This window comes from Erigeron canadensis, chromosome 5, assembly GCF_010389155.1.
Source record: "Erigeron canadensis isolate Cc75 chromosome 5, C_canadensis_v1, whole genome shotgun sequence".
Taxonomy (NCBI): Eukaryota; Viridiplantae; Streptophyta; class Magnoliopsida; order Asterales; family Asteraceae; genus Erigeron; species Erigeron canadensis.
Window position 1 is genome coordinate 30,791,988 of NC_057765.1, and position 27,114 is coordinate 30,819,101.

Genomic DNA, 27,114 nt, shown 5'->3' on the forward strand with positions numbered 1-27,114 from the left:
CTATGTGTATTTGGCTGCCTCACTCGAATGCGTTAGCGCTGTGCTTGTGGCAGAAAGGGAAAAACAACAGATACCCATTTACTTCGTGAGCAGAGTCCTACAAGGCGCAGAAGCCAACTATCCCGAGTTAGAAAAGCTGACCTTGGCCCTTGTCCACGCGACACGTAGGTTGCGAAGGTACTTTCAAGCGCACCCCATCGTTGTATTATCTGATAAGCCAATAAAGCAGATATTGCTTAAGCCAGAAAAGTCGGGACGGGTGGCCAAGTGGGCCATCGAATTTGGGGAGCACGACATTGAGTTCAGGGCCAGGAATGCAATTAAGGGGCAAGTATTAGCCGATTTCATCAGCGAAGTCCACGAAGGCGAAAACTCGATGACACACTCTGTGTCACTCGAGGTGTTGGGAAACGTCGAAAATGATTTATGGAAGTTGTACACCGATGGAGCCGCAAGCTCCGATGGTTGTGGAGCCGGTCTGATGCTAATCAATCCCGAAGGCAAAGAGTTTACCTATGCTCTGAGATTTGAGTTTGAAGTAACAAATAACGAAGCCGAGTACGAAGCATTGCTAGCAGGGCTTCGGATTGCCAGAGATATGAAGATCCGCAACCTACAGGTATATGTCGATTCCCAATTGGTCGCAAATCAAGTAAAAGGGGACTACGAAGCCAAGCAGAATACTACAAAACTATACCTACAAAAGGTGCGGGAGTTGATGGAATGTTTCAGTCACTTCGAAATAGAGCACATCCGAAGGAACCAAAACAAAAAAGCAGACGCCCTGAGCAAGCTAGCTTCACTCACATTCAGACACCTAGGGAAACAAGTACTGGTAGAAGTCCTCAAGGAAAGATCGATTGAAGAAAAACAAGTCTCTGACCTTGTGGAGGAAGAGGGCAAAAATTGGATGACCCCCATTTACGAGTATCTAGTAAGCGGGATACTCCCCGCAGACAAGGATGAAGCCCGAAAGATAAGAGTAAAAGCCCCGCAATATAAAATCCAAGATAAAAAGCTGTACAAGAAAGGCTTCGTCACGCCATGGCTCCGATGCGTAGGCCCAAACCAAGCAAAAATGATCATCCGAGAGATACATGAAGGAATCTGCGGAGCACATGCGGGAGCAAGATCCGTCGCAACGAAGGCTATGAGGCTAGGATATTTTTGGCCGACAATGCATCAGGACTCTACAGCATTACTGAAAAACTGAGAGTCATGCCAGATACGTGCCAATGTCCCGGGACAACCTAAGAATGATATGACCTCCGTAATGTCGGCATGGCCCTTCATACAATGGGGTATCGACATTGTGGGACCACTTCCCGAAGCCCAAAACAAGAAAAAATTCCTGGTTGTCGCCATCGATTACTTCACCTAGTGGGTGGAGGCAAAGCCGCTGGCCACGACAAACGGAGACCAAATGAAGAAGTTTGTATGGGAGCACATCATATGCAGGTTTGGAATACCTCATACAATCGTCTCGGACAATGTCCCACAATTTGCCAAAGGCGTCTTCCCAGAATTCTGCAAGCAATTGCAAATTCAACAATCCTTCACATCCGTTTACCACCCCCAAGGGAACGGGCAGGTGGAGGTAACCATCAGAGAAATAATCAAAGGAATGGAGAAACGCTTAGGGCGAAACCACAGGGGATGGATGGACGAACTACCACTAGTCCTCTGGGCCAACAGGACAACGCCAAAACGAAGCAACGGAGAAACCCCTTTCAGTCTAGCATTCGGAACGAAGGCTGTAGTCCCAGCAGAATTCCAAGTCTCTACCCACAGGATGATAAACACCGAAAGGAACGAAGACGAACTAAGGATAGATCTGGACTTGCTGGAAGAACGACGAGAAATCGCCGCCATCAGAGAAGCTGCGTTTAAGAAAAAGATTGAAGGGTATTACAACAAAAGGGTAAACCCAACAACATTCAAAGTCGGTGACTACGTGCTGCGGTTGAATAGCACGAGCGAAAAAGAATACACTGGCAAAATGGGACCTACTTGGGAGGGCCCATACAGGGTAAGGAGAGCATTTGGAAAAGGAGCATACGAGCTGGAAACGCCCGAAGGAGCTCCGGTTGACAGAACATGGAATGGCTCAAATTTGCGTAAATTATACTGTTAAAATTCCTTTCTTTTTTAAAAATATATGTAGTACTAAATAAAAATGCCTGTAAGCAATTCTGATCATACATGTATTGGGCCAAGTGCCTCATTTAAGCATAAAATCCTACGGGAAAGTGCAAACAAAATATATATAAAATGGCCATATATATATAAAAATGAAAAACCATAGAAAGTCCCGTACGGCTGGGTCGCTACCCTCGTAAAAAGGGAACAAGCTAACAGGGACGCCTGGACAAGCTAACCTTATACACGTGATTACGTAAGAGAAGCAAGTTTTAACTACTTCTAAAAAATGGTTCTCAAGCCAAAAATAATAAAATTTGCTATACAATGATGTTTCTAAAAACACAGAATATAGTCATATAAAAACATCATATGTTATAAGCAAAACAAGAAATTAAAACATCTGTTAAACATACATATAAGTACCATAGTTTGAAATCAAAACAGATTAAAAGGTACATACCAAAATAAGTCTTAAAATATTTATTTCATAACATATATATAGTTAATCAAATCGGGGTTTCACGACTAGGAAACTGTGCGCCCCAGTATTGTGTAGGTGGGTAAGATCATGAACATAGTTACTCTGGTAATTTGCCAGTTTAGAGATAGCTTGGTCAAACACCTGTATAGCCTGGAGATATTCAGGAGACTGATCGAAATGCTGAGCAAAAGCCATCCCCTTCTTCTTTGAAGCATTCACGACGGCATCAACCAAAGCAATAGCCTCCGACCCTGCAGCAAGAGTTTCACAAATATGGGGAATTACTTCTTTCACAAACACTTTTACCTCCCGGGGAAGTTCAACATTGTCCAGATCCTTTTCCAAAAGCTCATCATGACGCCTCTTTAAGCCTGCACGCAACACCTTCATCTCCACATCTTGCTCAGATAAGCGCTTCTCTAAGTAGGCAACCCGATCAAATAAACTAGTGATGACAAGCTGGGACTCCTTCAACATATCCTGAGAATACTCATATTCTCGACACATACCACGGACCAAGAGATTTTTTTGTTCACTCATGTTATCAGATAAGTGTTCCTCCTCCATGAATTTTCGAGAAGAATCACCAGAAAAGGAGATGGGAGGAAAAGCAGCAGGACCCTTCCCCTTATCCAAGACAGAGTCATCATCGACGTCGGTAATCTTTCTCTTTGACATGGCTCTTAAGTCTTGAGAGAAAAACGAAGACAGAGATTTTTGAAGAAACAAAAATAAAACAAGATGGAGGTATATGAAAGAAAAAGTAGAAACAGTGACCTATGGGGAGGGAGCAGCGAAAAGACTGAAGGCAGAAGTTCAATTGAAGCAATAAATATTTCTGCGCAGCCAAATATTTTGGCACAGAAGAGAAAAAGTCCCAACCGTCGATTACACACCTAGGGATACGTGCAGCGACTTTTTGGTTCCCATTAACTGTAACATGTCATTTCATGATGAAGTATATTTCAAGTATAGTCCAAGGGAATGCTTATTTGGCAAAAATCATCCCCTTGGACTAGGGGGCTTGATGGCGTATCCATATTATACTACGAAAGGCCTGCCAAACGGATAAGTGCTAACCCGCAGCGTTACGAAGGAACCTGCGTGGGAAAGGCGCCCAACTGGAAATAATACCCAAATAAGGAAGAGATCACCTAAATCTCTTCTTCCCTAAAATAAGGACAATCGGTTACAGCTAATAAAGAAAGGTAATCCGATCTATAATTAACGGATAAACTCAATGAGGAGGAAGTTTCCTTAAAGACTCTCCTTCCTCCTAATCACACATCTCCTATATAAGGAGACCCAAAACCTTGACAAAGGGAGATACAATCGATCACTCAACAAATATACATACTTCTGACCGTAAACATCAATGGCATAAGATCATGTTCATAAACACGGTCAGTCATTCATATATATAGTTCGATCTTAATTGGCTACACCACAAACCCTATTCAATTGGCGTAAAGAGGCTTACACTCTACCATATGGGAATCGCCAACGAATAGTCCAAAACCCCTCAAACCCCTTTTCTAACCCTAGCGCGATTTGGTGCACAAACATGTATTCATTGAAATCTAGAAATCGGAAGAACTTTAGTCCGTTTCCTCAAGGTCTTCGTGTGGAAGGTAGTACTGGCGGTACCGGTACCTTCTTGAACGGAGCTCTTCATTGGTTGGGTGGTAAATACAAAACTGATGGGCAGTATTTGAGCAGTGTAGTTTCTTTTGATTTATCGACGGAGTCTTATGTCAAAATTTCCGCACCTCCGTATGATGGTAAAAGTGATAGTGATACGCTGCATGATCTGAAACTTGGAGTTTTAGGAGAATGGTTCTGTGTGGTGTGTACTTATATGGAAAAGCATGGGGATGTGTGGGTGATGAAGGAATATGGAGTGACAACCTCTTGGGTTCAATTGTTTTCCATACAATATCCACCCATGAGAAGTTGGGATGTATTTTCTGCGCCTTTGTGTATTTCAGATGATGGGAAAGTTTTGGTACAATTCGGGTCAAATTTGGTTCTGTATGATCCGAAGAGTCTTTCTGTCTCAGAGATTCAAAGCTTTGAGGAATGGAGTAATGCAATTACCTTTGTTGAGAGCTTGGTTTCACCTGATTCCCACTAGTTATACTCTAGAAGCATGATATGCGACTTTGCATACAAATTAATAAAACATATATATTGTCTACAGTTATTTTCTGTGTTCAGTATATGCGACTTTGCACAAAGATTATGCCTGCCTTCTAATATCTAATTTATGGTCATCTTTTCAATAGTTAAGGGCATAATTGTGGCTATTTTGAGATTACCTTGTCAGAAGCAGTTCAGTATTGTAAATTATTCATGATTGATGCCACACAAGGTCCATAACAATAGACAATTGACCGAAAATTGTTCTATTATTTGAGCCGTATCATTCCTAGCATAAGGTATTAAGCAAAGGACATAACTCGTTAACCAAAGTGGGATTTGTAATATGATTGTGACTAAAAGTCTGAAACTACACAACTCATATACATATGTAACCACGTATACAAAAGTAAAACAAACCCAAATTAAAATGCTAAATCATATATAAACTATATCAAACGGTTGTGTAACCTTTTGCCTTCGTTTATAAAACCATCATTTGCTATATCATGTAGGTCTGCTGCTTTTTACACACAAAATCAATGCTAGCTGAAGCCATGAATTAGCAAACATAAAAGTGAAGCACCTGAATTGAAAGCATTCAATAAAGTTCTAAAACATCTTGAAATACAGATACATAAAACAAAATGAAATGTTATGAATCGTCTCCAGGAAAAGATATCTCTGAAGCAACTTAGCATCTCATATACCAGATTGTGATACCCACAACAATCTATTGATAGTAACCAACTTATACCATTATGAAGTTTGATACTAAATAAGCATGACATAGTGGAACATGCTACTCTAAGTCCCAATCTTCAAGTTTCTTCGGTTCAGTCCACTTGATTGTTTCACCGCAGGGAGTTCCTCTGTCAAGCAACTCAAGGCTTTCCACATATGTATTCATCCAAATATTACAATAAGCTTCGAACCTCAAAAGTGTTGAGAGGATGCCGGTTCTAGTATTATAAACTCTAATATCAGAATCAGTTTGAAAATTAGGAAATGTGCGGATAAGCAAATCACCCTTGAAGGTCGGTTGCAAAATTTTGCCAGCATGAAATTTGGGGGATGCAAGTTTGAGAAACACAGACCAAGTTGGAACATGATTAGACTCTGTCCTCACCCAGATCCAAATATCATTACCTTTAGCACACATCAGAGCCAGAGAACCATTATGAGGCTAGATGTCTGAATTTCCAGCTGGCTTTCGGCAATGAAATTCTGCCAAAAACATGACTGCTCAGATTGAATGTCACGATAACACGATGGTGTACGTTTGGTGACTCACTTGCGACCTAATACAATGTTTCATTGACCAAACATGAGTCACAGCTCAGATGATAAAATGTAGTAGCAGGGGGGGCAATCTCAGCTGTGTTAAGGGGGTAAAGATATACTTCAAGTGCATCCCCAATATTATCTCCATAATGTATAGTCAGAATCTTGTAATCCTTGGTGATTGGGTCAAAACCAGATCCGACTGTAACATCCCCAATACAATTACCCCGCAAAGGAACCATAGGAATCATTAGTTGGCGCCGAACTGAAAAGTTCCATAGATACATAGTGAGAGATATATTACAGAGACACAGAATTCCATTACATGAACCAGCGATTTGAAATCCGACTCTAGGGAACTCAACTGCTGTAACACCCAAGTATCCTTCAGAAGACAATGGCAATTGGTCTTCCCGATGCAAGGTATGGATATCTTTTCCACTCATAACATCATTCGTGATGAGGACTTTTTGAGTAGTTTTGTCCAATCCCCAGAGTGTACTTGCGGATAAAATCAGGGCTGGAAATAAGAGCGAACCATAATTTGGAGACAGACCTAAACCGAAGAAGGGACTTGACCGGCAGCTTTATGAAGATTTTAACAACCAACTCTTGCGGTATATAATCAGACATTATGCAACAGCGATATTCCTATAGTTTTGTTTCCACAGAGATAATAAAAATGTTAATCATCATCTCAACAAGTAAACGCATAACTTATTTTAAAGCGCAAGGTGCAACGTATTTTAAACCCAACTTTTAAAAGTCGAAAAAAAAGATGGCATCCCAAAAACACCCTACCGACACACTACTTGAAAAATTCGATGAAGCATTTCATCAAACACCTGATGTCAATTTACCGAAAAACAATGCAACAAACCCAAAACATGTTGGAAGACACTTTTTATCAAACACCTGATGTGCAATTTAATAAAACCCTAATGAGTCATCCCTACATTGTTATTACTAGAGTTTATTATAATGATGGAAACAAAGGGAAAATTAATACATACACAAAAACTAAAAAATCCCACAGATAAAACAAAATATGAACTAAAAGGAAAAGTTATAATAAACAGTTATAGAATATAATCAGTTAATATCGATAAAACAAATTAAACAAAAAATTAAATATAACCATTGATTAAATATATGTATATAATATACGGAGTATATAATAAAAGGAAAAATAACTTACAAAACAAAAAGCAGAGGAACAAGAAGAAGAAGAGGGTTCTGTCAGAGGTTTTTACTCCAAAAGTTTATATTATAGGTTTTACAGTAACTTGGAAGTGGCCCAATGGGCTCTCCTTTGATTGGATAACGTATATACTGAAACAATTATTTACTTGTTGTTTTTTTTTATATTTAATAGACACTTAATGCATTTAATTAAGTTTTATGTTTTTTTTTATTTAATAAACAAAGATAACCGTCAATTATCTATTTTTTACTTAATACATATAGACTTTATTTATACATTCAGTCATTTAATACATTCAGTACTTAATGACTAAAAAAAAAAACGACCCCTTCGTATTTGTTTATTTAATTTAAATTGATGTTAAAGGTAAACCAAATGCATATTTGATATTGTTCATAAATATTTATACTAAACTAACTATTTTACCTGCGCAATGTGCGAATGTAATTGGCAACTTTAATCCGATCGCTAATCTAGAAGTTTAAAACTCATTACTTTTACGGTTAAAACCATCTCCAATGCTATTACATGACGTGAATGCTTTAAAACTGAGAAATAATGACTTAACAAGTGTTTGATGAGATAAAACACCTAAAAATAAAGGAAGGAAGGTTTACCATCTCTAGTGTAATCCACAAATAAATAAATCAAAATCATCAAAACTAATGACTTTTTATATAGAAATTTCATACGTGTAAATGGCAACAGACTCTCATTCTATTATTTTATTTTATTTTATTTTATTTATGAATAAATAAATGATGACATCCACAAACATAAGCTATGACAATGTCAAGAAAAGATAAATGCTTTCTATTCTTGTGAAGGTGGAAAATATACAAATCAAATTCATTCACAATTCCTAAAAAAATATACAATGCACAAAATTATTATACTAACTTCTTAATTAAATATATTCTTGTAAGTAGATAATAACGTCTTCCCATATCTCATCATGTAACATCAGCAGAATAAGTATTGTTAAAAATATCAAGTTCAAGTCTGAGGGTCAGAGTTTACCTGTCGTGTTTTTAGGCGGATTAGTAGGGGTTTTCTCTTATCGGGTATTTGAAATAGAAATTTTTATTTCGAGAGAACTCTTTAGCGCGAAACTAGTTAAGACAAAGTATGCCCACACATGTGTGTTTAAACTACCTTTGTATCAAACAATATAGATATTTTATGGGTTACTACCTAGTCTTTTTTGGCTTTTACAATTATTATCATCTAACTGATTTGTTATCTGGAATCCTTTTACTTTATAATTTTTTTTATTTTTATTATTAATTAATGATGATTAATTTAATGATTAGAAATAATCTAAAAGACATGGGGGCTTAAAATTAAGAATTTAATGGAAAAATGAAACATCATAAAAATCTTACATGACATACTCTTATAATTGTCAACTAAGTGAAAATATATCATCTTTCAGTTATATAGAAAAAAAACCGTTTAATTAAGATAGGTTGAAGAGAGAAATAAAATATTGTATTCATAATTAAACAATAATGCATTAGAATATATACTATACCATTAGATAATTTAAGTTAATAAAATGAGTATTTAGTTTGAAAAATAATATTCACTAAAACACAAAGCTACATGTAATAATAATAATAATAATAATAATAATAATAATAATAATAATAATAATAATAATAATAATAATAATAATAAATAATAATAATAATGCGATAGAACATATATTATACATGTAACACCCCCCGTGACAGAAACGTGAGATGTAATTGAAAAGAGGTTGCAAATGAATATTATATAGAGAAAGTATATGATGTCCATTTAAAACAAGTTGTCATACACGAGTCAAAATACAACATACAAATCCCATGAAAGGGAAAAACAACCGAGCATCGTGCCCGAGTCTAAAGATCTAAAATGCAATCAAACGATCCTTAGGTCCATCTATAGGCATCAGCCCCTAGCTTGCAAGCGATTTCTCTTATACCTGAAAAAAATACTCAAAACGTCATCTAGGTTGGTGAGTCCGTAGGATCACGTAACGTATCGTACATTCAACGATTAACAACAACCAATCATACAATATATATTAGTAATATCGTTCGGTAATACGTGGATTAACAATCCATATAACATGATTTCAACAACCCATAACGTGAGTACAAACATACCCATAACGTAAATTCAACAATCCAAAACGTGACTATGACTAGCCATAACGTGACTATGAAGAGACAAACGTGACCAAAACGGGCCATAATTAACGTGACTATGAAGAGCCAAACATGACCACAACGGCCATACATACTGATCGTGTATAGATATCCACAAGACTAAAACATGTATATTGAAGCATTAAACCACTGGATAATAGCAACTAATAAAGGATGGATGGGACTTCAGACATAGGTACTCGAGTTACAGGCATGAGGTATAACGAGCTTGAAGGAACTTAAGAGGGGTTCGAGATGGACAAAGACAGGGGAGCTCGAGATAAGTAGGAAGGCTCGAGACAAGAATAATAGAAACAAGATTTGATACCAGAGGCATGCCCTAGATATAAGAACATGAGAGACGACCTATTCGACTTATATATAAGTAATGAGAGGCTCGACCTATACAAATAAAGAGGGCTCGACTTGTATAAATAAAGAGGAGCTCGACTTACAGGGAGATGCAAACAAGGACTCGAAATGCAGGGGCTCGAGATAACATCTCCTTACTCGAGCTACTATGCGGCGAGGTATAGAAGGAATGGATCGGCTTTATTTAACCTAATGGGCCGAGTTGCAGCTCTTATTCTATGCTAAAACTCACTTGCTCGAGATAACAATACTCGAGATGGCAATGCTCGAAATATATATATTTATTTTCAGAAGATTAGAAAGCTCGACTTACATAAATTAGAGATAGGAAGGGCTACTCGAGATAGGAAAGGCTCGAGGTATGCTATGGATGTGTGGGGCTCGAGATATAACAAGCAAGGCCAAGAAACCCTTGCTAGGGTATATATACAACTAATTATATCTAATGGGCTGGACTATTTAAAATAAGTATGGGTTTGACCTCCCTTATCCTAATACCAGGATCTCGAGTAACATATGCCAGAGCTCGAGCTATGACCTCCTTTGCTCATCTATCAAGTGCTCGAGTAGCATAGCATGAGGTGCTCGAGCAATGCTAAATGGAGCTAGGCATCAATTTTTGTATCTAATAATACATGGGCCGGCCTGATTCTCTTTAATGGGTCTATATAGGCCGAAATGAGTTATGAACTTATATTACTAGAAAATGTTTTCTCTTGTTCGAATGCGTATCCATATATACTACTTATATATTTTAGTTATGTAGCTTGACAGGCATGAGCTAAATATATATATATATTTATTTACATGCTACAGTCTTTACGACAGAAAGGAAACTGACAACATTAGAATCCTTGAAAAATGTTTGTCACCCTTCCAAATATACTCCTATAAAACCTCAATTGAATGTCTGTCAAACAACACATTCAATTCATATTCAATACTTACAATCAATCAGGATTCAATCATAACAATCAAATTAATATCATATTTATTACTCAATCATTCCACCTTAAACTCGCCAAGAGTTTGTTAGATTTGCACTGATTTTTCAGGAGAGTAATAATTGCATAATAACCCTTATTTGTCACTGAGCCAATTAATTTAGGTTCAAACACATACATACATATATATTACACATGTATAACATATATATCATACATATATTAGTTATTTGTTCTCAATCAATCTCGCAGGTTTAAATCTAGTACATATTATTTAACATAAACTAAACATTAAATATTTAAATTTCCCTAGTACGATTCATGACACAAATTCAACTATAGTAGTAGATCAAACTGTGGCACCCATGACCACATCCACCAAAGTCTTGAAGTTTTGGCTAGAACTCCCGTCTGGTCCAACAGCCTTATGTGCAAGATCTTTTAACGCTTCAACTCTCTCCATTAGCCTACTTTTCGACGATCCATCTAACGATAAAACTTGTTCCAGAGCATGAATCATACCATGTTTTGTTAAGCTCCCACCTTGAACTCGCACTCCAATTCCCCAAACTTTCTCAACCATCCAAGTATTCATTTGTTGATCCCCGAAGAACGGCCTACATATCATTGGAACCCCAGCTCCGATACTCTCAATCACCGACTTCCATCCACAGTGTGTCACAAACGCCGCAATCGCAGAATGCTCTAATACTTGTACCTGTGGTGCCCATGGTATAATTTTTCCCATTCCATTGGTGCTTATTCTCTCCAAGAATCCTTTAGGGAAATACTTCTTGGAATCATTTTTTATAGACCACATAAATGATATTTTTGTATCTTCCAGCGCTTCAGCCAACGCAACTAGCTCTTGCGGTGGAAGATTACACACCGTGCCAAAGGCAATGTAGGCCACTGATCTTGGCGATTTATCCTCTAACCAAGAGATGCAAGAATATCCATCATCATGGATTGACGATGATTTTGGTGCGGATATGAGGTTCAAAGGACCAACGTTGAGGACACGTTTCAATTTTGAAGAGAGGTCTTCAGTGACATCAGGCTCGAGTTCTTTGAATGAGTTTATTCCGACAGCGGCTGCCCGGGCTAGATTTCTCCCCATTTCAAGTAGCAAGGTTGAAAATGGTGATGTAAGGTCTCCAAGGACAACTCCGCGTGGCAAGTCACCTAGTCGAACTACTGGGAGTCCGGGGATCAAGTCTTCCATTTCGTCATCAGGACCTACGGACCCTGTTTTAATTGTACATTTAACAATCAATTTAATTAGTAGCATTCATAATTATTTTTATCTATATATTACTTACTATATATGTTTATAATTTTGATCATAAAAAGTCATTTATGTATATAATCATGTTTAATTAAAACTAAAGTTATTAGGTAGTTTAAAAACATATAAAATATAATAGATTAATTATCTATAACTCGAATTTTCCATCTAATTAATCTGTTAATAACTTTTATATACAAAACTTGAGTTTGTCGATTTAGTATTATATCATTTTTTCATCTTTAATAACCATCATAGAAACCTTTTTCTTTTCTTTTTTTTTTGTATATCCTACTGCATTATGAGGTATCCAGCTAGTGTTATTTCATGTATCTTGTAACTATTGTCATAGTTTATGTTTACCTCGATATTACCTATGGAGTGTAAAATTGGACCCAAAATTCTATTTCCGGACACTACTAAAAGCGGAATACTGATGACAAAAAAAAAACTGAGTTGTCATAGCATGCATGACTAACAATGTTTTTCTTATATTATCATGATGTCAGATTCCCTAACCAAAATTTTATCTTTTTTATTTTTTTAATAATATTTGTGTATGTATATATATCATATGTTATATGTGTTATATATATGTTTTAAAGAAAAAAAACCCAACAGAAAAAAAAAAAAAAAAAAACCTACCGAAATTTTGATGTTTTCCAGCTAAAACTCTATTTCCGTTACAAATTCTATTATTTTGTAACTCGTTGGTGTCATTAATGGGGCAAATAAAAAGAAAAATATCCGGATACAAAAATTAATACATTGGAATTGGGTATTGTAAAACAAGTATTAAAGTAAAATAAATAAGACAAGATTTTGATCCTTTAGATCATGGTTAAATTGATGCACGAAGATTCACGAAGCAATTGATGTACGATGATTTTTATGATGCATGGTGATTATCGCTATAGAAAAATTTATTGTTTTATTTGTTTTACGTTAATAATTTTTTATTTTACTTAAAACTTTTATAGATAATAGTCAAATGTTACTGTAATTATTTATTGATAATACATATACTCAAAGTAATTTTATTCATCATGCCCACGTTTTACGCGGGAATTAAATCTATTTTAATTTTCTTAAAAGTTTGAAGTGAAATCCGTGACTGCAGACTCTGGAACATGACTAGACTTATATTTAGACAAATGTTTAACCAAACCAGACAGCTGTCAACACTGTAGGTAAATGCCATTTAATGACTGTGGTTGCGGTGACACACCGAAACCAATTAACCACACTTTTTTAAAATAATAATAATAATGTGGGTAATGTATACATAAGATTTGACGTTTTAGTAACACATTTTACTTCAAAAGTAACATGACTATCTTTTAATGACACTTTAAAAATGCACGCCGTAAAGGTTGGCTAATGGAGTTAAATAACTTTATCGCTTTACGTGACATTTGAATTGAGCACATTTCTGCCTAATGTAAATTATAGTAATGGTTAATTAATTACGTACCTTTGAGTTGAGCACATTTCTGCCTAATGTGATCAGTATAAAAATGTGCCGAGAGAGACCCAGCTGCAGCTGTCCAAAAGGCCACCCAAGGAACGTTCATTTCGTGGGCTATATCAGCCGAAAACCAAAGAAAAATATCAACCACGAGGCAACTAACTTTCAGCCCGATATCTTCCTCGGCCATTTTAACACCCTTGTTCAACTCCTCTTTTGCCACCTCAAGAAACAAGTTAATCCCCTCTTGAGGCTTACCCACAAATACGTAATCGTCCGGTACGCCATCCGATACGTTATATGGCAGTATGTTATCGCAACTGATCACTAGATTGGAAAACAAAGCCCGGTTTGATTTTTCGGTGCCAAAGAACGAGAAAACGACCCAAGGACAAGCGGAGGCTAGTCTACGTACGAGAGCGAGGAGGAGAGGAGGATGTGAGGAAAAAGGGAATGTGAAAACGGCAACATGTCGTCGTTCATGTTTGCAGCTGGTTACTATTTCCATTATTGATTGTTTAGTTGGTTAGTGAAAAAGATCGATGCTGGGTTGATAATCAAGTATTGGTCATGTTATTATATATTTATAGATAGATGAATTGACAATTTGATCGATCATTTATGTCTAATTGTATTAACTGCAGTCTCGTTACTAATTAGCTAGGGCCAGTTGTTGGTAAAATCAGTGGTTCACAAAGCTAGGCCAACGACACATCATTAATTAATTAGTAAACTGAAGGGATAATTAATTAAATGTAAAATGATTTAGTAACTTTTTTTATGAACCTTTTTTAAGTTGGTATGAGTTCTTTTAACATATTACATTACATTAAGTGATAAAACAAAATGAAATGCGCGCTATGAATCGTCTCCAGGAAAAGATATTAATTATGAAGCAACTTTGCGCATCTCATATTCCACTATCTAGAACTCTTAAAATATGTACGATGACACCTTTAACATCGACTATTTTTATATTCATCACCATCGGCGCCTCATCACCGTCCCCATTGCCGCCTCACCATCACTACCCCTAGCGCCGCCGCATCGCACGGACATAAGTTTAGTTGATGTTAAAGGTAAACCCAAATGCATGCGTAATAATTCATATGTATTTAGGGCGCGTTTGGTTCACAGAATGTTTTTGGAAGGAATGGAATCTTTAGAAGGAATTGGAATCTGAAGAAATGGAATTTGACGGAATGTTTTTGATTTTTTGAGAATTCAAGTAACAGAAGGAATGAATTCCTTCCTTCATCCCCATGGAATGGAGATTCCATCAAATAATAGAATGTTTACATTCCTACGGAATGAGATTCCTCATTCTTTGAACAACCAAACGTACTAAGGAATGGAATTCAATTCTAATTCCATCAGATTCCATCAAATTCTGTGAAACAAACACGACCTTATAGTTTTCATTTTTGTTTCGTTTTATGATACGTAATACAAAATATAGGATATTTTTATATGTTGTAATTTGCTGTTCTTAATTTTCATGGTATGAGTCGTAATAAATAACAAGAGAAATTTATATATCACTTGATCAGACTATAGTGTACGTTTTTATTTATGTTTTTAATTTAGTTTTTTTTCCCTTCCTGATTAAGTTAGCTACATTTTCTCTTTGGGTTACGTTTTCCGTTTTCTTTATTTTGAATGAGAGATTAATTGTATTAAATAAATGACCAACTACTAACATACTAAAGGCCAATTATCAATATACGAGACTACGAGAGTACAACTCTAGACCAGTGGAGAGAAGAAAGGGGGCAAAGGGTGTTTAGCTCCTGCCAATAGGCCTAATAGTTTCTATTTTGTTTTTATACGTATATTTATATTTACTTCTATAATATAAACCTTTTTTTTAAATCTCAAATTACAACTTTGAATTACCTAAAATTACTTCTCTTTTTTTAAATCTCAGCCACTCATTTTTTTTCTCCTTCATAAACCATTTTATTCCTCTAATTTATTCAAAATCTTTTATCACAAAAACCATATACCGATAAATTATAAAAATTTTATGGGTGTTTTTAAAATTTTATTTTTTTTCCATTAGATATGTCATTCGATATACTTTTGATGACGAATTTTTAAATTCGATGGCAGAGCCCACTAACACACTTTATGACATATCACCTCCTATGATTTATCATCCCTACTATCTTACCGCCGCAATGCGTGAACTTTCTCTTGTTATTATAAATACATGATTTGTTGCCTTTTTTTAATATAGGTTTAAAGATTTAATATAAATATATTTGTATTACACAAATAGTAGTATTGTATGTATTTAAAACTTTATCCTTTAGAAAGTTTGTATTCATATCTTCATCGGATAAAATGACTAACCGATGATTTACTTTTTCAAACACTAATCTTCATCTGAAGTAGCCGCTTTCAACCTAAAGTTTCAATTATCAATATGAAGTCTCCACTTTAGTTCATCCGGCCATTGTGTTACCAAAAGAAGTAAAAGTTGTCAAAAAGAAAAAACTTATTAATGGGTTTGATGTAAACTAAATGTCACACAAGTTGTTGTCATAGAGAGAAATACAACGTCAAATAGAATTCAAGGTGTGTGTGGGCCTTTGGTCGTTTCTCTTTGGATGGCTACTAACGTTGTATGTGACGAGGTCTGGTTAAGACAACCGACTATCTTAAGGCCTTCACCTTCAATGGTTATTTACATATATTCTTGCAAATCCTCTTTTAATCATTGTCACCTAGGTGTGTTTCGATCCCTGCATCATCATCACAATAGTCTGAGTCACAAGTTAGAGGACTAAACTAGGATCAAATAATGGACGTACTCATTCAATGTTTAACCCATATCATTTACCTTTACCCATTCCTCATAATTCACTTTTAATTTCCTCATAATCTTGGTTTTAGTTACCAAATACTAAACTGCTTGGACACCCAACTGAATTAGAGTTGTATCAAAGCCTTAAAGATTTGTTAATTTGTTTACTAAAAATTCCATTCTATTAACAAATAAATAGTTATTCGGGCTCTGATTAAAAATGCATAAAATACAAAACAGAACCTCTATTCGAACCCAATCCAAATCCAACTAACCCAACCCAAATATAACCCATATATAACAAAAAAAAAAAAGATAAAATGGGTTGTATAATTGGCCAGGTTAACAAGAAGAGGCCTCTAAAGTCGCATATATAGTTTCTACATCGATCATTTATCAATACAACACAACAAATATGATTTCTTCTTTTTCATCTACAATGTTGATCAGATCCATCCTTAAAAAGCAATCATCATTGTCATCTTATAATAATATACTACGTAGGAATAATTATTCATCATCATCAGAATGTGTCCCGCCGGCACGTAAAGTGGTCGTGCTGGGAGCAGCCGGGGGTATCGGGCAGCCTCTTTCACTTCTCATGAAACTAAATCCACTTGTATCTATGCTTTCTCTTTATGATATCGTTGGCACTCCAGGTGTCACTTCTGATCTTAGCCATGCTAACACCAGATCCCAGGTATATATATATACTGATCATCGATACGTATATAACTCTTGGTTATAACCTACATTTCTTTATTAAACTCTGATTTTTAATAGTTTGTACGTACATGGTTTGAGTTATGGATATATGATGTGTTAGTTTATGCTAGTTTTTGAACGGGAATTTATTAAATAAAAACAGTTCTACAAGTCGAAAAGGATTCAGCCCGCAGAAATTATTATTATTATTATGCTTTTGATATAACAAACTTTTATTTTGTCCAGTTAGTTAATACTATACATATTTAAGTTAAGTTGTATGTTTTGTTATCGGTTACCACGGGATATTGCTAAGTTCTATTTTGCATAAAATGCACTGGTATTTATGCTACTTGTAACAACTCTGTAGTTTGTTACTACTATGTCTAAGCTTACTGCAGAGTTCACTTGTGGCAGCTAGTTTTTTTCTCAATAGACGATGATCTGCTAATTTGAAATTTCAGAATTCTGTTTTTTACATGGTGTATAATTTTATAATTACAATTCAAGGCATTGTTAGTAAAATATGATTGGTAGGTTTGCTTTAATGGCATGAAAAATGTATTGATGTTTTATATGTATAGGTGGTTGGCTATATGGGTGAAGGAAATCTTGGGAAGGCGTTGGAGGGAGCCGATCTAGTCATCATTCCAGCTGGTATTCCAAGGAAGCCGGGAATGACCCGTGATGATCTTTTCAATATCAATGCTGGAATTGTTAAGGGTCTATGCACTGCAATTGCCAAGTACTGCCCTCATGTGAGTATACTTCACCGAAGTTTGGAATCAGTTTTATTTTATGTTTTTTGATGACTGTGTGTTTATGTTGTGACCATATTTACTCTATGAAAAACAGGCACTTGTTAATATAATCAGCAACCCTGTCAATTCCACTGTGCCCATTGCTTCTGAGGTTTTCAAAAAAGCGGGTACTTATGATGAGAGACGGCTGTTTGGTGTGACTACACTTGATGTTGTTAGGGCGAAGACTTTTTATGCTGCAAAAGCTCAGGTTCCGGTTTCTGGTATGATTGCTCATTTTGGATTTTTTTTTTTTTTTCTCTTTTTTGAACTTATCATTCACATGATTTCCCTTTTAAAGTCAAATTGAATTTTCGATGTTTCAGCTGTCAACGTACCTGTTGTCGGTGGCCATGCTGGCATTACCATTCTGCCGTTGTTTTCGCAGGTATTACTTATTTACTGTTCCGTGTAAGTTGAATATAGTTTTGTGAACTGATATATGGCTTTGAATAAAGGCCACACCAAAAGCAGATAGCTTGTCAGAAGAAGAGATTACTGCTTTAACCAAGCGAACACAAGATGGTGGAACAGAGGTTGTGGAGGCAAAGGCTGGAAAGGGTTCTGCCACACTCTCAATGGCGTAAGTTTAAGTTCATCTTTTCTCGTTCATTTTGTTTTATCTACAATGTTCTGAGCACCATACACTTGTCTTTTAACTCTGTCTATGCAATAGAACATTCAAGTAATTAGTGCAGATATTTTGGAACACGAATCTGAAATTTATGTGTACATCATTTATGCTTTTTTGATCTTTATTCCCTTTTAAACACTGAATTTGTGTGAAATTTAATTCATCCATTTTTCACTAAATAAACAAAAGTTCATCTACTCTTACCAGCTGTAACATCTTTGTAGATGATATCTTCTTCGTCAGGTAAAGATAATATCTAACCCGAGCCATTTTTTACAGTTACGCCGGAGCCCTATTTGCTGATGCATGCTTGAAAGGACTTAATGGGGTACCTGATGTTGTTGAATGCTCATTTGTGGAATCAAACGTTACTGAATTGCCATTCTTTGCCTCAAAGGTACTGTGCTTTAAAACTAGTTTATTATTTTGATATTGTTGCTATATGTCACTTGAACTTGCATGAAAGAAAGATTGTGACACAAAAAACTTGATATCCCACATTTTAAATCCAAAGATAATTTGGCTTTTGTAACTGTTTTTTAGAATTTCCATAATTCAGTTAGTGGACAAATAATCTGCATCTAAAAAAACGTAATCATCAATAACTAGAAAATGAAGCAATCATGTGCCAAATTTATGAACATTTTCAAGTAATTCCTCTGTCCTGCAGGTGAGACTTGGGAAAAATGGTGTGGAAGAAGTGCTTGGCCTAGGGCCGCTTTCAGACAATGAGAAACAAGGATTGGAAGCTCTTATCCCCGAATTGAAGTCATCTATCGATAAGGGAATAAAGTTTGCCAACCAAAGTTAAAACTGGCTGGCAATGAGTAGCATGGACAAATTTTGCATATGGTTTGAAGTTTGTTGTACCTCGATCATCATGAGACTCTAGTTTGGTTAATTGCACAATAAAAAAGAAGCAAATTGCTCACCAAATGCATTTGTACTTGATACCCTGCATTGTTATTATCAACTTAAGTGTTAACTTTTTTATTGGATACTTCTAAGTAATACTGATTTAAATTTTAGACCAGTTTTTCTTCTTGATCTATGCTTGACTGCTTGCCATATCCATGCGAGTTCTTTTGTGTTTCTGTCACCATTTCCTGAAAGCTATAGATGGTTGATTGTGCATTTGTGGTAAAAAAAAATACAGAGTCAAACCTCCAACTGCTTTAGGGAAAAGAGTCAAAAACAATATGTGCTTGTAACGCTTGGCTGCAACCAGTGCTACTGCTTGCAGCAACACCAGGAACGACAATGGAGCTGTTTTTGATACAATTTTCGGAAAGCTATACATGGTTGATTGCGCACTTTTAGTCAATATAAAACCAAGAAGATGCAAAAATAGAATGTATCTTATCATATTTTAACTCTAAGAATGAATTGCATTTTTGGTCCCTGTGTTATTATACTTTTTGCAAGTTTTATACAAAAATGTGAAAAGTCGCGAAACGTATCCCTGTCATATCACACATGTTGCAATTTTGGCCCAAAAGTAACGTACCATTAGAATTCAACCGTTAATGCCCCCATGTGCTTGTCACATGGGGGTAGTTTCGTTTATTTATTGCTCATAGGACCATTTTTGGAAGAAAAAAAAAAAGAAAAAATAAACAACAAAATTTTTATAAAATAAACCCAAATTCAAAATAAACCCATATTCATTTACAAATTTTTACAATTTTACGCAAATATCAATCATTAACTACAATTATATACACATCTTCTCTAGATTATGAAATCAAATATTGAAACATTGCTCATTACCTGATCTGTTAAACAAATCAAATACAACAACCACCTCCTCCATTCAATACTTTTTCTAAACTTGATGACAATCATCTATCTATCTTCTCTAAGTTCGTGTCAGAATCAGATCAGAAATCTTACTAGATTAAAGGATGTGATCATAAATTTTCTCTAACTTCTCCATCAAACCACCACAGCCACTCTCTCCCTGACCACCGCCGTCATTCTTCTCCTAGTCGTAGCCACCACCCTGTGCAAATCTGGAATTGTTTTTGAGATATATAGATCTGGAAACAAGAACAGGAAACAGGATTAATTGATTTCCGAAACCTTGTAAGAAGAAATCAAGAATTACATGTCTATATCTCTGAACAATAGGGGAAGGAAGAAACTCCGGCCAGATTTCAACGTTGAACGGGAAGAAACTCCGGCGAGATTCAAGATCTTCGAGATTTTCGGCCACCAATATTTTTTTGTTGATGTAAACGTTTTGAAACAACTTTCAGGGATTATTTTTTTTTTTGTTGATATCATGAAAAGAGGGAGGCGTTCAATGAATGCAAAATTGAACAAACATACTTTGGAAGACAACTAGAGTAACAATTGTGATCTTGGGCGTAAAGTTCTTCATCAATTGGGGAAGGCAATTTGCTAGAGGAGATAGTGGTTCAGCACGCTTATGATAATTTGTGATTTTAGATTACTTGATTTTTGTAGATTATTTTCTTTGATATTTACCAAATGGGCCAGTGATTTGATTAGACAAGATGCTGTCAGTCACAAAACTTATCATATGTTTTTTTATGGATCTGGGTTTACATGTTGTTAGTCACAAAACTTGTTCATATGTTTTTTTAATGAATTTGGGTTTATCTTGATATGAGAGAATCAGGTTTGAAGATTAGAGAAAATCAGATAATTAGAAATGATTTTGTGTTTAGTTGTTAAATTTAATTATATATAGGGGAGAATCAAATAAAAACAATTTTAAAATAAGAACGGTGAGAACACTTAAAAAACGCATAAAACTAACATAGTGCTTAACTAATTATCATTATTTAACTATTTAACAATACATTGATCCGTCAAAATCGAAAAAATCATGTTTTTTGGTGGATGCATTATTTTGAAAAATATGCATCCAAGATGGATGCACAAAACAAAAAACATGATTTTCTTGATTTTGACAGGCCAATTTGTTGTTATACACTAAAATAATGATAATTAGTTAAGCACTATGTTAGTTTTATGAACTTTTAATGCATCAAAATGATGTTTTTTAAGTGTTCTCACCGTTCTTATTTTAAGACTGTTCTCACTGTAGTGTTACCCTATATATATATTATATATATATATATATATGTATAATTAGTTTTTTGTTGTTTATTTATTTGTTTATTTTGCAGAATTGGTCCTATGACCAATAAATGGACGAAACTACCCCCCATGTGACGAGCACATGGGGGCATTAACGGCTGAATTCTAACGGTACGTTACTTTTGGACCAAAATTGCAACAGGTATGATATGACAGGGATACGTTTCGTGACTTTTCACATTTTTGTATCAAACTTGCAAATGGTGTGATAACACAGGGACCAAAAATACAATTCGTTCTAACTCTAATGTTTTATCACTGATGTTTTATCACACCACAACCAAACACATTTATTAAACCAATAATTAAGAACAACCAGAAGCAGAACACAACATATATGCAGAAGTGACAAAAATAAGAGAAAAGAACAGCAGAAGCAAAGCCAATGGGAGATAAAGTAGATAAATCTAAGAGGAAAATAACTGTACAAGCTACCTACATTTTTCATTTGACATAATTTCATAAGCGTTACAAAGAATTTAACGACTTATAATGAAAGCAAAACAGCACTTATCCAACTTATGAAAACAATCTGGCATTTGGTCTACCCTATTCAAATTGAACCAAGAACATAACTCAAAACCTAGCACGGGCACCTCATGACTAAAACTGGTAGCAAATTTTGGTAACCTACATTTGCTACATCAAGGAGTTCCCATATCCCTAAAAGAATCTATTTCATACACCCTAAATACCTAGCAAGTTCCACCGCATCAACATACCAAACATATTCCAATCAAAATGTGCAGCATCAATTCACCTTCCAAAAATCCCGAGCACTTTGCAGTTGAAACTCCTGAAAATAATGCTCTCGTTCAGCCATCATGCACACATATATGGCACATCAAAAGCATTTTTGAAATTTCACACGATAGCATCATTATACTGAAAAACTGCAATAATCTGCAGATTAAGGATTAAAGAGATTCCATCAGACCAGTAATTATTATGAACAGAACCAGAAGAAGAGATCAGAAGAATAATGTTTCCATAATCAAATATAATGCAATGAACTCAGAAGTCCTTAGCAAAGATATCTAATTTGCCCCCTTTCTTGACTGTCAAAATTTCCAGACTTATATCCAGTGCTATAACTATTGAGTTAAAATATATGACTTCTTCCACAATTCCAAGGGAAAAAAATTAATAAACAAGAGAGATACAAGGAACATCACTGCAGATAATACTCTTAGAAAGGTCATAATCAGAAAGATAATTTTTTTGCACTCACTGTCTTAGAGAGATTCATACATGTAACGAGAAAATTAATAATACTTCAATGAAGAATAACCATCCAACATGAACATAAAATTCTTTAAAACATATAGCTAACAGTGATAACCCTTCTGAAATGCAACAACCATCACTAACACAAACCAAAGAAACAAAAGCCATAGCAATTGACTGACCCTCAAAAGCAATCAAGTGAATAAGTAGAGATCTTGGTAACCATCACAATTATTGCTAGAAGCCACAACCAAACTTTAAACACAAACCAAATCACCAAAACAAAATCAAAGAGAAGAGCCACAATGCATGCATACTAGTTCAAGCCATATGAGCATTTATAAAACCAAAGAAGACAAGTGCAAGCAATATCATCCAAAATTAGTAAATTAGTACAAAAAAAAAATGAGTTAACATTCACTTGCATATACATACATTTATGTAGTGTGCTCTGCAATCTAACTCAGTTTGCTGCTCCTTTCAAGTCCTAGGTGAGTGCCCCTCATCTGAAGATGAACTGTCGCTGTCTGAATCTGCATGGAAAGCACCACAATGCAACCTTATTATATACACTATCAATGATAACGCCAGCAATATTAACTGCAATATAACATAAGAAAAAAAACTATACATATATAACCAATTACCGCTTGAAGAGGTTCCAGAGTCGCTACTTGAACTGCTTGAACTACTTGACCTACTGACATTATCCCCACGGTTCTCCCCTTGGTTGGGTGGACCAGTAGCAGGAATCTTCTCATCTGCTGTATAGATACACACATTTGGTATATATTCGCACACTGAAATTCTTCCAAATATAGCGCATATAAAAACATCTTTAAATTTAGTTACCTGCTCTCTTCTGTATTGGTACCTCTGGTATGAGAGCTGTAGGGTTCTGCAATAATATCATATAATCACAACCATGCAACTTAAATATAAATTATGAACAGCAATATAAATTGGATATAAATTGTACCTCAAGCACCGGTGGATTAGTATTTACAGCTAGTTCTCTTGCCTGTTGAGAGAGTTCAGCTCTCCTTTTATGCTTGCTCAAATTCTTTTTGTAATTGGTAACAAACCTATCAAGTTCCCATAGAGTTTCAACATCAATACTGTCGATGTCAACTTCGATCTCTTCATCATTTTGGGAAAGCGAGGTATTACTTTTCTTAATGATCTGCACGATGTTATCAAGCTTTTCCGAAGGCAAGTTCTGGAGATTTGCACTGAGCTTTTGCTTCTCATCATAGGTCATGTCTCTCTTATTGGGATCCTTAGCTTTTGGTTTCTTTGGGACCGGAGTCCTAGTCACCGGGGCAAACGTGGCAGGCTTCGGCCTAGCCATGAAAGGCAAAGCCATAGACTGTGACCTATCAAAAGTCCTATGATTAGTAACCTTTCCTGAAGTTGGAGTAGGCATGCCTGCATCATGAAATGCTCCATTCCTCCAGTCATACTCGATCACTGCCCATCTTTCTTCAAATATATTTAATAGCTGCTCGGCCATAGCATGGACATCATGCCCTCTAGGATTATACGTCATAGCATTACGAAACGTGAGTCTCACATCCTCTGCAAATTCAACAGGCGTCTTGTAAAAGTTCTGAGATAACCGACTCTTGACCGTTCCCAAATCCATTGGATGTTTAATAAAATCATGATAATCATGAAGTCCGAGTAATTTTGCATTAACAGGCTCATTGAACACCCAACCATTTTTGTGCTTCATCAACCTCTGAAGCAAAGTATTACAACTCCTAAACGCCTGTTTCTTGTGTCGTTCAAGAGCAACAGAGTATTCCGACTTACTGGCTCCATTAAGCTTTGGCTTCTTGTTACTCTCAGGAGGTAATCTATCTTTTCCAAGAAGGAAATCAGAATTCTGATAATACTGATTAGCCTTCGGCGTCCTCTTCTCTTTCTCAGCATAATCACCACCAACAGATACACTCAGCTGTCTAAGCCTATTCATATCTTGATTTGGAACCGACACCATCTCAGAATTAACTCTCGTTAACGCTCTCCTATCTGTTCCCGAACCCATCTCAGAATAAACCCTAGTTAAAGCCCTTCTATCCATGTAATCTGTCGCCATTTCCGAATTATCCCTAAGCAACGATCTCCCATCTGTCGTAACATCACCCGCATACTGCAACCCCTGTAACTGACTATAACTCCCATCATTATTATTATTAGTAGTACCTAAAACCGTCGGATACTGCAAACCCTGTAACTGACTATAACTCCCATCATTATTATTATTATTAGAAGTAGTACCTAAAACCGTCGAATGATGAGCAATCTCGGTTTCTTTATCCTCAAGCCTTTTAACTAAGCCCCTAACTTGTTCCAACTCCCCTTTCAACTTCTCCTCAAGCCCCTTAATCTCATTTTTAGGAGTAGTAGCTACTAAACAAATCTTTACCCTATTATCGACTCGGCTAACAAACGGTCTAACAACTCTATTCACCGTCTCTCTCTCCACCTCTCCGTTCCGTAAACCTACCCCGGGTAAATCTTTCGATATCTCCGGGCGGGTTTCATCGTTATTCGCCTCGACAACCGGGACGGCTACGGCGGCATCGGTTTCGGTGGCGGTAATTAATACTTTTTTGGGTCTTCTTGTATAAACTTTATTGCCAGGTTCCCACTTTCTTTTTTCTTTATTAATCTTATCCGCATCTAACGTTATTCCTGAAGCCATACACATACGATTATACGTACCCCTACCCTATATCTAATAAAACTTCAAAAGATTTGAAACCCAGATGTATTCATCGAAACCCAGAAGGAAAAAAACAAACTTTATGAAAGATCTCCGATTTCTTCGATGATATCGAAGCTAGGGTTTCAAAGAAAACCCAAGAATTGAAAAAAAAATCGAACCCTAAAAATCAAAATCAAACCCTAACAATCAAAATTGACCGAAGAAATCGAACAATAATGACCAGATCTGATGAAAAACAGATTGATTTGAAGGAAAACACAGATTGAAATCGAAAGGGAATTAGGGTTTTTTTGTTGTTGTTGCAGGCGGTGGTGTGACGGCGATCTTGAAAAAAAAATTAAAATTAAAATTAAAATAAAGAAAAATAAAAAGGAAAATAAAAATTATTTTTTAATTAAAAAAAATAAAAGGAAATTGGGGGGGAAAATAGAAAAGAAAAATTAGGGTTTGGGAAAATTTGGGGGTGGATGTGTATGAGATCCGAAGTGTATGGATATAGTTTTACTGATGAGAGGTGCGAGTAGTGGGTGGGTGGGTGGATATACGATTTTATATCACACGCGTGACGCGCCTTGTTGTTAATATATACATATGTTTCTGACTGTATGGGCCCATCGTATAATAAGGCGGTTAATCACTTTTATTGACGCGTTATTTTTACTTTCCTTATATGGTTTTATATTTTTTTAACAAATACTATATTCGATCCGTCCGATATATAGATGAATTCAAAATATATATCTTTTAAATTTTGTTTTAATATGTTTTGAAACATTATGATTAATTATAAAATCTCACTTAACTAAATATGATAACATATAATATAATTGCATAATGACTTGTTCAAAAATATTCGACAACAATAACAATACTCATTTTCGGTAAGTGAGATATGTGGAAATGAAACGTAGACAGTTTTATTTCTAATTAGGGGTAGAGAGACTATTTTTAAAAAGGCCTCTTTCCAAAAGTGTAAAGACTAAAGAGTATGAAGTGTAAAGAGTGTAGTAATCATACAGGTCTGTTAAGTATCGTCTGACTATATCACGAGTAGGTAAGAATAGGATGCAACCTATCATACCTTAGTACAAGCATGTTCACAAAATATTCAATATTATGGGAAAAAAGTTACCTAAATTTAAAACTCATAAAAAAAACAAAAAAAAAACAAAATCAAACAAAATGTAGTTAATGAATAACATAAGGAAGATTTTTGGTAAAAAATAAAATAAAATTATACGTATGTGATAATTAATATTTAATCAAATATTATATGTGTATCAAAAAAAATTTCAACTATACAGCACAATTTTGGACCCTTTAGCTAAAAAATAAATGTTAAATCAAAATCATATAAATAACTAAAATATCAGTTTTGTTTATAATATATAAACCAATCAGATTGATAAAGAAAGTATCATCTTTTGTAAAACCTTATATAATTATACATGGAAACAAATATCACTTTTAGACAAATATGATACAATAAATATAGAAAATTAAAATACAACCAAAATATACGGAATAAAACTTACTCGAATCAAAACCATTAACTCCTA

At 35.4% G+C, this 27,114-nt stretch overlaps 4 protein-coding genes and 1 long non-coding RNA gene across 7 annotated transcripts; 2 read left to right on the plus strand and 3 right to left on the minus strand.

Moving 5' to 3' along the window:
- The first annotated feature begins 4,187 nt into the window (after positions 1–4,187).
- Positions 4,188–4,757, plus strand: LOC122601557 (F-box/kelch-repeat protein At3g06240-like). The gene has a single exon (XM_043774309.1). It carries the CDS (start codon positions 4,188–4,190, stop codon positions 4,755–4,757), a length of 570 nt encoding a protein of 189 aa, XP_043630244.1.
- Positions 4,758–10,948: 6,191 nt separating this feature from the next.
- LOC122600896 (kaempferol 3-O-beta-D-galactosyltransferase-like) lies at positions 10,949–14,052 on the minus strand. The gene is made up of 2 exons (XM_043773675.1): positions 13,524–14,052; positions 10,949–12,009 (listed from the first exon to the last, which is right to left on the minus strand). Exons 1-2 carry the CDS (start codon positions 14,023–14,025, stop codon positions 11,111–11,113), a joined length of 1,401 nt encoding a protein of 466 aa, XP_043629610.1. The 5' UTR covers positions 14,026–14,052; the 3' UTR covers positions 10,949–11,110.
- A 2,656-nt stretch (positions 14,053–16,708) lies between these two features.
- On the plus strand, positions 16,709–19,457 carry LOC122600536 (malate dehydrogenase 1, mitochondrial-like). Its single transcript, XM_043773266.1, has 7 exons — positions 16,709–17,026; positions 17,616–17,789; positions 17,887–18,055; positions 18,158–18,219; positions 18,290–18,414; positions 18,745–18,862; positions 19,136–19,457. Exons 1-7 carry the CDS (start codon positions 16,742–16,744, stop codon positions 19,274–19,276), a joined length of 1,074 nt encoding a protein of 357 aa, XP_043629201.1. The 5' UTR covers positions 16,709–16,741; the 3' UTR covers positions 19,277–19,457.
- Positions 19,458–20,090: 633 nt separating this feature from the next.
- Positions 20,091–21,118, minus strand: LOC122600625. The gene is made up of 2 exons (XR_006324079.1): positions 20,573–21,118; positions 20,091–20,504 (listed from the first exon to the last, which is right to left on the minus strand). It is a non-coding gene; the product is annotated as an uncharacterized LOC122600625 (long non-coding RNA).
- Positions 21,119–22,013: 895 nt separating this feature from the next.
- LOC122600254 (transcription factor GTE3, chloroplastic-like) lies at positions 22,014–25,867 on the minus strand. Of its 3 annotated transcripts, none has more exons than XM_043772947.1 (5): positions 23,801–25,867; positions 23,674–23,719; positions 23,469–23,582; positions 23,257–23,354; positions 22,014–22,497 (listed from the first exon to the last, which is right to left on the minus strand). In XM_043772947.1, exons 1-4 carry the CDS (start codon positions 25,535–25,537, stop codon positions 23,302–23,304), a joined length of 1,950 nt encoding a protein of 649 aa, XP_043628882.1. In that variant the 5' UTR covers positions 25,538–25,867; the 3' UTR covers positions 22,014–22,497; positions 23,257–23,301. The 3 variants fall into 3 exon arrangements, with proteins under 3 accessions (XP_043628882.1, XP_043628880.1, XP_043628879.1); XM_043772945.1 differs by having other exon boundaries at positions 22,014–22,390; positions 23,469–23,585; XM_043772944.1 differs by having other exon boundaries at positions 23,469–23,585.
- Positions 25,868–27,114: the final 1,247 nt, after the last annotated feature.